General features: G+C 47.9%; 2 protein-coding genes and 1 long non-coding RNA gene across 13 annotated transcripts in view; 2 read left to right on the forward strand and 1 right to left on the reverse strand.

The window, feature by feature from the left end:
* tnika (TRAF2 and NCK interacting kinase a) overlaps positions 1-4,218 on the forward strand; it is a 54,907-nt gene extending 50,689 nt beyond the window's left edge. For 4 of the 11 annotated variants that reach the window (XM_053844733.1, XM_053844734.1, XM_053844732.1 and 1 more), the window contains 4 exons: positions 47-196; positions 825-984; positions 1,290-1,429; positions 2,321-4,214. In XM_053844733.1, coding sequence (XP_053700708.1) covers positions 47-196; positions 825-984; positions 1,290-1,429; positions 2,321-2,404 — 534 coding nt within the window. In that variant the 3' untranslated portion in view covers positions 2,405-4,214. Of the gene's footprint in view, positions 1-46; positions 197-824; positions 985-1,289; positions 1,430-2,320 lie in introns of all 11 variants that reach the window. The other 7 variants (XM_053844729.1, XM_053844730.1, XM_053844731.1 and 4 more) reach the window with 4 other exon arrangements.
* On the reverse strand, positions 1,560-5,433 carry LOC128747129 (uncharacterized). Its single transcript, XR_008412640.1, has 3 exons — positions 5,273-5,433; positions 4,782-4,931; positions 1,560-3,821 (listed from the first exon to the last, which is right to left on the reverse strand). It is a non-coding gene; the product is annotated as an uncharacterized LOC128747129 (long non-coding RNA).
* Positions 4,424-10,524, forward strand: slc2a2 (solute carrier family 2 member 2). Its single transcript, XM_053844740.1, has 12 exons — positions 4,424-4,676; positions 4,804-4,896; positions 6,795-7,000; positions 7,069-7,193; positions 7,722-7,837; positions 7,895-8,057; positions 8,329-8,435; positions 8,628-8,708; positions 9,405-9,509; positions 9,572-9,673; positions 9,731-9,934; positions 10,001-10,524. The coding sequence occupies exons 1-12, from the start codon at positions 4,662-4,664 to the stop codon at positions 10,205-10,207; spliced, it is 1,524 nt and encodes a 507-aa protein (XP_053700715.1). The 5' UTR covers positions 4,424-4,661; the 3' UTR covers positions 10,208-10,524.
* Positions 10,525-11,186: the final 662 nt, after the last annotated feature.

Genomic DNA, 11,186 nt, shown 5'->3' on the forward strand with positions numbered 1-11,186 from the left:
TGAACGGAGCATTTATTCTGTCTTGATCTGTCTTTCAAACTTGCAGTCCTTCACGGAGCTTCAGCACCGCCCACAGCTGGTGGACCTCACAGTGGAGGAGGGCCAGAGGTTAAAGGTCATCTACGGCTCCAGCGTTGGCTTCCATGTCATCGATGTGGACTCCGGCAACCCCTACGACATCTACATCCCTTCACATGTACGTAAGAGACTCGACCCAGCTCCACTCTGGGCAGCAGTTTAGTGGATTTAGTAGTGAGTTTCTTCTGGTCTACTGAACACAGAATCAGCTTTATTGCCATGGTCAGTGAGGAGGACCCCACCAACTTGGAAAGTGCTTTGGAATAACATGCAATAAAGAACCCAAACAAAACAAACAAACAAACAAACAAAAACACTAAATAATAATAATAATTCATGAATTCATTCGAGGGGAAGAAGCTGTTCCTGTGACAGGAGGTTCTAGTCTGGATGGACCGTAGCCTCCTGCCAGAGGGAAGAGGAACTAACAGTCCATAACCATAACACACTCTTGACATCGGTGACAGTCTGGTTTTGTTGTTGAAGCGGTAACATTTGTCTTCTTTCATCAAATTCTCTTTTCTTTGCATCATTTTTGGGGGAATTTTCCAGATAAATTATTGACTTTAATAACTGACTTGCTAGCCTGTTGAAGGGCACAGCACCGTGGCCGACAAAGTCTTTCTACCTATTCTCTATAGGTGGTCTAACTTAAAATTAGTTTTTGAATTTGATTTCAAAGAAGGATGCGAGTCTTAAAAATTACTGGTCAGATTACCAAACATTCCTGAACCGTTGTGTCCCAGATCCAGAGCCAGGTCACGCCCCATGCCATCGTGGTGCTCCCCAAGACGGACGGGATGGAGATGCTGCTGTGCTACGAGGACGAGGGCGTCTACGTCAACACCTACGGGCGAATTACCAAGGACGTGGTGCTGCAGTGGGGGGAGATGCCCACCTCTGTCGGTATGTCTCGCTGGTTTCCTGAATCTTACAGTCTGACCTTGAAGAATGCTTCACGAGTAATGTGACGGAGGGTCATGACCCGAGCATCTGGTCATGTGTTCCATCTTTCCAACATGATCTCTCAGGATTTAAATAGTGTGTTTGCTATATATGCCAGAGAAAAGCCCCAAAGCTGGCCTCTCACTGAGCTATATGATACTGCAGCGCCCCCTGCTGGATCATTTTAATGCGACGAAATGTTGACTGTACAGACAGACTTGTTCTAATCTTTGCACCCCGCGACCCCTGACCTTTCTGCTCTGCAGCCTACATCCATTCCAATCAAATCATGGGCTGGGGGGAGAAAGCCATAGAAATCCGCTCGGTGGAGACGGGTCACCTGGATGGAGTGTTCATGCACAAGAGAGCCCAGCGACTAAAGTTCCTCTGCGAGCGAAACGACAAGGTAACCGGAGTCTATCTGTCATAACCAGAAGGAGCCGCTGCTGCGACAGCGCGAGGATGGAAAGCTGTCGCTGTGCTGGTGTCCTCACTGTCGTCCTGTGATTAGGAGCCAGAGTTAGTGGGGTTGATGTGATGGATGCACTGAAGGTCCAGCATTATTAAATCCACCATCACAGCTGAGGGTCACGAGAACGCCAGACGCACTCTCAAGGAGAGCACAGACACACGGGGGGCTGAGACTAGTTCAGGGACTTTATTTAGCCTTCACTGACGTCCTGTAGCTGCTGACTGGATTTGATGTTTTAAATCACCCCGCAAAAGTCTCTTCCTGCAGTCACAGCTCCCAAACACGGGCCAGAATCAGCACGACCACGTCTTCAGTGAGGTTGGATTCTCAGTACAGTAATTCCAGAACGATCTAGGAAAGCAGACAGTTTCCTGTGAAGTATGAACAGGTATATCGAGATGGTAAATTAAGGGAGCCAGACGAAGAGAGAGGGCGCTGTACAGTGTTTATTCACTTTCAAAATGAGTCAAAAAGTAATGTTATTTTCGTTTGAAAGATGATTACCGACTGTAGTTTCACATTTTCTACACAAACCAGTCAGTGAGAGAGAGAGAGACCACTCGGTGGCTCAGTCCTACCACACCAGCTAAAACCCCCTGGATATTGCTCCTTTCAACTCACAGACAAGCTGAAAAATCAAAGTCTAGCTGTGAATGTCTGTAGCTGTGAATATGAAGACCAGGTCAAATTCATCATCTCAGTTTGGCCTCACAGGCAGGCGAGTCACAGACTCCTTAGTCTTTCAGTCCTGACATCTCTGTGTGGTTCACTTCTTGAATCTATCAATGATGGGCACTAACTACTCAAATCGTTCTCTCTCTGCAGGTCTTCTTTGCCTCGGTGCGTTCGGGGGGTAGCAGTCAAGTCTTCTTCATGACCCTCAACAGAAACTCTATGATGAACTGGTGATGTCCGGACTGCCCCACCCGGCACCCGGCACCAGGTCCCGGGCCGTGACAACCATCGCCACATCCAGACCGAAGAGAGACGACGAGGGAGGGGAAATCAGCCATCGGCGCCAAGCCAGCTTCCTTCAGACGTCAGCTGTGATAGTCGTAACACGACCTCTGACTTTCCTCGTGGTTTTCCCTCTCGCCTCCTCTTTCTCTGCCTTTCCAACACACCTTTAACACACCTGCTGATATGAAGCAACAGTAGAACCTTTTCACTTACTTAGGACGGGGTTCTGACTGAAAAACTAATGTTTTCCTTGTGAGATAATCCGTCTACTGAATTCCTTAAAACAGAGGTGCCCAGCATTTAACTGATCTTTTCCCAACTTTACCACATGAAATGCCCCGTTTCTGAGTTCAAAGATGGTCCACAACAAGGAGGGACGACAATGAGTTGAATCAAAAGTTCATTTGTTGGATTAGGATTTTTGTTCAGAGGCCAAAATAAAATCGATTCAATTATTTATTTATACATAATGATAGTTCACGCATCTTGATATCCAGGAGACATTTTCTCAGCCAACATATGATCAATATCATCAATTTAAATATTTATTTGACCATTTCTGTGGCAAATTTTCAAGTAAAAAACGTTTTTTGTCTTATATTTTTCATTCAATCATTTGGTTTACAGCAAATTTCTCAGTTAATTTTTTGTATGGTCTTTGTTAATATTCAGAAAAAAATCATTATAGACCTAGCAAGTTCAGAAATAAAACATTTTTTGTTAAGGAAAATGACCCTGAAACAGATGGGATTCCTTCTCTGACCCAGACAAAGATCCGGGTATCATAGAATCATCTGTGTGTTCTGGACTCGTCCGCGCACTCGGACCTCCCACTCTCTCTCTCTTTCTCTCACTCAGTCATCACTGATGGTGCTGCAACAACTTAACTGTTCTGGGGGTGTGTGTCAGTAGAAGTGTCTGTGTGTCGGCTTCTTTTCTTCTGTCTTTGACTGTACAAAGTGTGTGTCTGTGCGCACTGTGTGTGTGTGTCTGTCTCGACCAACTCATGGCAAGTGTAGAGTCTGACTGGAGTCAGAGCCAGAGGTGTGATCCTGGAGCCTTCAGCTCCTTTAAATCCTCCGATCTGAAGGTGCAGATTATTCGCCGCTGATTTCATTTCTTCAAGTTTTATATGTCGATTATGAAAGGATGTGCTCAAGGTCAATGATGAATTAAAAGCGAAAGACTGTGGGTCACAGTCAAGCGACAAGATCTTCCCCGGACTGCGTCTCCTTTCCTCCTCGCCGGCCTCAACCACACAGTACATTTGAGCTGTAAAGCCACCTGTCACTCGCCACCAAAGTGATGGTCGAACCCACGAAGAGCAATATCAACCGATTCTTTCTGTCAGTCGGCGGCGTCCTCTCTGCAAAAAAAAAAAAAATCTTCAGAAGGTAAAAAAAAAAACGCACATGCAGCCTGAGCATTTAGTCGTCATGGAAACGCAGGCCAACATGGTAGCAATAAAGAGCCAAGCTGTACCACCACTGTCTTCCTGTGTGTGTGTGTGTGTGTGTGTGTGTGTGTGTCAAACAAGCCAGTGTAGATCGAACTCACGTCCCCCCGACATGATACTCACCCCTCCTCCCGCACCCGCCCCCCTCGTGGTCATTCACACTGAAGATGAAGAAACACTGTATTCATGATTCTGTTTTTTGTTTTTTTTCTTTCCGCGTCTTTAGTTTGGGAGAAGCGTTACTAAATGTCCTGTTTTGGGATTGTTTTGTAAAAAAGATGCTGTACAAGAGAAATAAATGAAACTAGCGAAAAAGGCTTTTTGTGTTTCCTCTGGTGACGTTTGTGTGTGTGTTTGTGTGTGTGTGTGTGTGTGTGTGTCGGCCTCGACCCTCAGACTTTGACCACCTTTGTTGTTCATTAACTGAGCTAATGTGTGTGTGCGTGCGTGTCATCCAGATGTTACTGTTGATTTTGTTAATAGAACGTCTGGAAATTTGCTAATAGCTTTCAATTCCAGGGCAGGAAATTGTTTGGTTTTATGGAGTGAAATAACCGTCACACGGACGAGCCCCGCGATTAATCCGGTCTGATAGTGGTGACGAGTCATTAATGATCTTTTTATTGCTGATCAGTCGGGTTAAAGAAAAAAAAAAAAGACCTTCTGTGTGTGTGTGTGTGTGTGTTAGTGAGTGTGTGTGTGTGCATGCTGCTGTAATCATTGCCCTCCGCCTGACACTCTGGACCCACCATGGAGCCTGACAGGGTGAGAAACCTTCCACTCGCTCGACAACTTTTTCTGTTCAAATACCTGATAAAACTGTGTTTTTAAAACCCTCTTAGTTGCGTGCAGGTTAAACGTATCGCTCACCTGTGTCTTTCCTCCGCACTAGATAACGGGCACTCTGATCGTGGCCGTGTTCACCGCTGCTTTAGGGTCCCTGCAGTTCGGCTACAGCCTGGGAGTCATCAACGCCCCCCAGCAGGTAGATTCACTTCCATAACTGCTTCAAAGAAAACCCTGAAGAAGATGGGTCATGTTGAACAAGAGCTTGTGGGGGTACTGGGTGTGTTTGGGGGTTGAATGTCTGATGAAGAGGATCAAACCCACGGCCCGGGGGCCAAATCCTGCCCGTCAAGTCATTTGTAAGGCCCGCTGCGGCTTCACACATGACGCTAGCTTCAATTCAACTGACAATTGATATTATGGTGCAGATTTTCTTGCATCACATTTCAAGTAACAGTTCAACAACTGACAACTCCGGATTTACGAATCAGAGCCCAGATTGTGACGTATACAGAGAGGGAAAATTCAACAAGACCAAGTGAAACACAAGAGAAGCTGAAGAAATAATGACTCACCAAACTCTGAAGGTCCTGATGGACGTCGCCGTCCAAATCGACATCCACAGGGCGACAATTTTTCCTCCCTGATCCACCATGTTGACCCTCCTCTGACTTAAGCCCCGCCCCCACAAGAGTGACCTACTTTTTTTGCACGTGACTTTAGAAGAACAGTTCAGTGTTCGGGCTCTGCGCTTGTGAAGGAGTTTTTTTTTGTGGAGGGTCTTTTAAGCTGGTCCCCATAAGGAGGGAGTTGTGGCGGTCGATGGAGGAGGGGTCGAGTGTGAACCAGGATGCAGTGTGTTTTTGGGGTGGAAGTAGGTGGGTGTTGGTGTGTGATGGAGGATTGCTCTGTAGACTAAGGTGAACCAGGTTGTGGTTTTGGATGGGAGGACGAAGATGAAGGGCTTGAGGGTGGAGCCCTGGGGTGCACCAGTGGGAGGATCCTGAACATTTCTGTTAAACCTATAGTTGAGAAGCAACGGATTTGGAGTGAAGGTTTGCATTGGAGAGGACCTATGTTGGAGATGCCTGGAGTGACTGGAGTGATGAGGACATTATGGTGCAGGTAAATAACATCTGTCTGAGTGGTGTTGCTCCTCAGCTGGGGTGTGTGCGAGCGTGAGTCATAGCAGTTATTAGAACAACATGTTTATCAAACTGCTGTAAAGTGTTATAACCTGGACTTTGCTAGTAGCAGATAAGACTGATATCCAGCCAATCGATGAGATGTGAACACATGCTCTTGATCATTCTGTGCATTGTGACTGCTATTAATCTGCATCCCGGTCATGAAAGGTCACGTGAAAGTTTAGATCCGAGTGTGGCGCCTGGTACTCCTGATATCTTGGAGATCTGAAGTCTCTAGAACGTTTAGCTGCTTGGTGTGGGAAGAGAAGATCTGAGACCAGGGTTCTAGGCCTCGGAGAGAAACCTCTCTCCCAGGGGAGTGAAGTGTCTCGGGGTCTTGTTCAAGAGTGATGGAAGGATGAGCTCGACGGGTGGATAGATGCGGCCAAAAGGGTAGGATGTTCCTCAAAGAATGAAGAGGTCTCTGAGGAGAGTGAAGTTTGGACCTCTTTATTTCGTCTGCTGCCCCCACGACTCAAACTCTACTTTAAGTGCTGTATACTGGACTGATGGAACGTGAGGTGAATTTCAGTGATATGACTGGTGTATTGATTCTTCAGAGTTGAGTCACAGCCCTGCGATATCCGCTTGACTTTAACTGCCTCAATATCTGATGCTGAGTCAGCAATTTTCATTCACTGTCAAATCAAATTTGGTTTAGAAGCCAGAGTTTTGGGGTCCAGTGAGGAGTCTTTCTGAAGGGGATTATACCTTCAACTGACCTCCTTTCATCCCCTTTAACATTTAAATCCAACTCTCTCACCAGTCAGTGAACAAGTCAACTGCACCTTGATGTTTGAGCGTTCAATGTTGGAAGTATTTCACGAGATGCTGCGTCCTGACTAGACCCCAGATATCCCTAACCTGAAGTGGGAGAGTCAGTCTTTACATGGCTTCCTGTGTGTCTCAGATCATCCAGGCTCACTATGGGCGGTCACTCGGGGTGTGGACGGAGCGGGCGGCGGTGCTGTCCGACAACAGCACGGACGAGGGGCACCAGGAGGAGGGGGTCCACCCCTCCGTACTCATGTACTGGTCGCTCTCGGTGGCCATCTTCTCCATTGGGGGGATGCTGTCCTCCTTCCTGGTGGGGTTTGTGAGCGACCTGAAAGGCAGGTGAGGAACAGACTCTTGAGTTGAATGAGGGTGGCAGGGGCCGCTCACTGACCGTCTCTGTGTCTCAGGGTGAAGGGAATGCTGATGATCAACGTGCTAGCTGTCACCGCCGGACTTCTGATGGCCTTCTGCAAACTCTGGAGACCTCACATCATGGTCATCTCAGGCCGCGCCATCATGGGCTTCTACTGCGGTACAGTGCAGAGCAGTCGTTCCTGAGGCTGTCGGATGTTGACTAGCCTGCGGGTCACGTGTCAAACTCAGGGCCCGGGGGCCACATCTGGCCCACCAGGCCACTTTTGTGGCCCACAGAGCCTTAAATAGAAAAATCCAGTTTATTTGTATTTTGACTGTCTCGATGCTGTTTCTCACTTAGAAAACAGTGATTAGAAATAACAATGCTCATCTGGAACATTCAAAAATATTACTGAGATGAAATGAATACTCTTTAACGTACCACATATTTCTGACTATCTCAAGAAAAAATTTGCCGTTACATGGAATCCATTTCAAACTGTACCATGGTCACTGTTTATTTTCTTACTGGTAAAACTTTTAAAAAGCAAGGATAAAAGTGTATGAAGGTGTTGAGTTGATCTGCTAAAAACACGAGTACTGTGACCAGGTTTGTGTGGAGAGAGTTTCGAGTTTCAACTCTCAACTCAGATTCCGTCCTCAAGTCCTTGCCTGTGATGTTTTGGACACTCTCCCGTCTCCGCAGGTCTGACGACCGGACTTGTGCCGATGTACATCGGGGAGATCGCCCCGAAGTCCTACCGAGGTGCGCTGGGAACGCTCCACCAGGTGGCCGTCGTCACCGGCATCTTGCTGAGTCAGGTGAGCTCCGCTCTCTCCATCATCCAACGCCTCGCTTAAACAGCTCTCTCCGTCAAGGTCATCGGACTGGAGTTCATCCTCGGCAACGACGACTGGTGGCCCCTCTTGCTGGGTCTCTCCGGGGCCCCCGCCGTGCTGCAGAGCCTGTTGCTGCCGCTGTGCCCCGAGAGTCCACGGTACCTCTACATCACCCGCGGCCACGTGGATGACGCTCGGAGGAGTAAGTCACTTGGTTCAGCAGGGATTCTGTTGAGGCGCGCCGGCCCATCTGGCCTTCTCGTGGTCATGTGACTGCTGGTCATGTGACTCGTCCTGCGGTGGCTAATGAGTGATCGGCTCTCCCCCTCCTCAGCTGGAGCTTCACTGTGTTCAAAGTTGAGGCGGAGTTAGTGCAGCGTCAGCGTTTCTGAGCTCAGTTTTGGCTGCTGTGACCGTGGGTCACTGGAACCTTTCGACCTGATGGACTGTCTTTATCGGGGCTGTGTTTGCAGGTTTGTCCCGACTGAAGGGGCCGCGTGACCCGAGTGCTGATCTGGAGGAGATGAAGCGGGAGAAAGAGGAAGCAGACAGGGAGCCCAGAGTTTCTATCTTCTCCTTGGTAGGTTCTTTCACTGGTCTACTGAGTGAGGAAACCTCTCAGACACTTGAGCGACTTCAGGGAGTTGAAAATCTCTCTGGCTTCCCCTACTGACTCAAGTTCAATGTTTCTGGAGTGGAACCTCATCTGTCACTGAACTGCAGACGTCTCTGAACACACCTAGTGACATCATCACTGTGCGCCTGCCCTCAGATCCGCTCCTCTGTGTACAGACAACAGTTGGTCGTGGCTCTGATGATGCACCTCTCTCAGCAGCTGTCAGGCATCAACGCAGTGAGTACTGAGCCTGCGCTCTGCTCTGAAGGGCTAAGTAGTAATAACACTGTAATTACCACTCCTCCACAAGTATGTGTCTATGGTGGGGCTTCCTCCCAGTTGGACGCGCTCAAAGTGCTTTGCTATGGCAGCAGGTGTCCGAAAAAGATGCCACCTCAACTGGCTTCTCTTGATGTAGGGGAGCAACTTTGAGTCTCTCCTGGATGACTGAGCTCCTCGACCCATGAGAAGTCACATGACCTGCTTCCTGAATGAGTCTACAGCCCAAGCTAGTCAACTTTATAGCCCATAAGGTTTACACTTATTTGTGACTAGTTCCTGAATACATGAGACCATAACAATGATATTTAGGTGTTTAACAGTGAGGGCTGTGCCTGCACCCCTGGCTTGCTGGGAACAAGAGGTAGACATTAGGGCTCGACACAAATAAGAGATGAATGGCATCTGATCTCTGCAGCTCATTCTACACTGTGATGTCATAACCCAAACATTCCTGATAACGGAGACCAAATGAAACACAAATTTTAAGTTTAAAATCTAAGAAGTGTTGCTTACTCATGTTGAAACCACTGTTCACAGATGCATCAAATATTATGATGTGGTTAATTCATTATAAAACTTCTCATTCATTGGATTCATGTTTGTTCTCCAGTTGAGTCAGCGTTGTAACGGGAGGCTAATCTTCTCGTCCAGATCTTCTACTATTCCACGGCCATCTTCCAAGGTGCTGGAGTGGGTCAGCCAGTGTACGCCACCATCGGTGTCGGAGTCATCAACGCCTTCTTCACCCTGGTGTCTGTGAGTAGCCCACACCAGCTCCGGTTCCTCCTCCAGTCTGTTCAGCCCAGTCCTCCTGGCAGGTGACCTTGGTGGACAAGGCGGGGCGACGGACTCTGATCCTGGTGGGCCTGGGAGGCATGTGCTGCTGCGCCGTCGCCATGACCGTGGGGCTGAAGTTCCTGGTGCGTTGGCTGCTTCGGTTTGGTGCGGCGGTGTCTTCACGCTGCCATCCCTTCTAGCATGATTACTCGTGGATGAGCTACGTCAGCATGTCGTCCATCTTCCTCTTCGTGAGCTTCTTCGAGATCGGCCCCGGGCCCATCCCGTGGTTCATCGTGGCCGAGCTCTTCGGTCAGGGACCTCGACCGGCGGCCATCGCTCTGGCCGGCTGCTGCAACTGGACCAGCAACTTCATCATCGGCATGACCTTTCCCTACATCCAGGTGAGTGAAAGCCGCCATCACGTGAGATCGAAAACCCCGCCTGGCATGTCGCGCTCTCCTTCGCAGCAATGGCTGGGCACCTACGTCTTTGTCCTCTTCGCCGTGCTCCTCCTCGGCTTCACCGTCTTCACTTACTTACGAGTGCCTGAGACCAAAGGAAAGTCCTTTGAGGAGATCGCTGCCATCTTCCAGAATAGGCGGAAGAAGAGGCGGAAGAAGAGCTTAGTGAACGGCGCCGAACTGGAACATCTCAAAGCATCGACAGACGCTTGACTCCGGAGCAGGCTTCTCTGCAGGTTGTGTATCTGTGTTTACCTCTGTTTCTCTATCAGTGTTACATAGACAAGTGAATCATCTACAGAACCTTATAAACAGGGGTCATCATGCACAATATATCTATAGATGTGTTGACATACATTTTCATATCTGCTCTTTACACCACTCACTGCACAGACTGGGAACTCAATTGAACTCAACTTAAACCTTTTATTAAAAAGTGGAGGAGAATAAAACGTCATCACATGCAAAGCAACAACCAGCGGTGTAAAAATGTATTCACTGAATAAAGTTTGTTTCCCCCCCAAACAAAATAGCTGAAATAATCAATTGAAACAAATACAAATTGAAGAGTTTGTTTCTCTCGCTTGCTGTTTGATGCCGCGCCTTCTTCTTCGAGTGTGGTGTGCAAGCATGTTCCGGTACGCTGCTGCCAGCTACCGTCCATTTTAGCGCATTACAACGTTTGGTATCGCGAAAAAAAGCTGTTACACTGATAAAGTAAAAGAAGGACAGACAGGCAAACAATTTACTACCGCAGCAAGTACAAGACTGTTGCGATAGAAGTTTCTCTGTTTTAAACCGAATAAATTCTTCAGAAGTTTCTTAAGCAACATCCATTTTTATCATAGTTTAAAAAAATATACAACTCCGTAAAGCCTCTCTGAGAACTTGATTCTGTCAGACACAATTAATATAAAGTTGCCACAATGCCATGTCCTTTCATCTGAGGTTGTACGAGACGTTTTTTGGAGTACTCTATGAGGGAGGGTGTTTCTTTAGACTCCCCAGCTTCCAAGGCAGGGTCTAGCTAACAAACACACGGTGTCCACATGAGCACCAGACTGAATGGCCAGTCCATCTGACCGGATATTCTCAGACTATTATGATAAAAGCGACCCTTGAAACTTGAGTTTTACTGCTGAGATCAGCACCTTGAAGCGCACCCTGTCTCGTGAAAGAAACAAAAACAGCG

The sequence above is a fragment of the Synchiropus splendidus genome, chromosome 16 (genome assembly GCF_027744825.2).
Source record: "Synchiropus splendidus isolate RoL2022-P1 chromosome 16, RoL_Sspl_1.0, whole genome shotgun sequence".
NCBI classification, from domain to species: Eukaryota; Metazoa; Chordata; class Actinopteri; order Syngnathiformes; family Callionymidae; genus Synchiropus; species Synchiropus splendidus.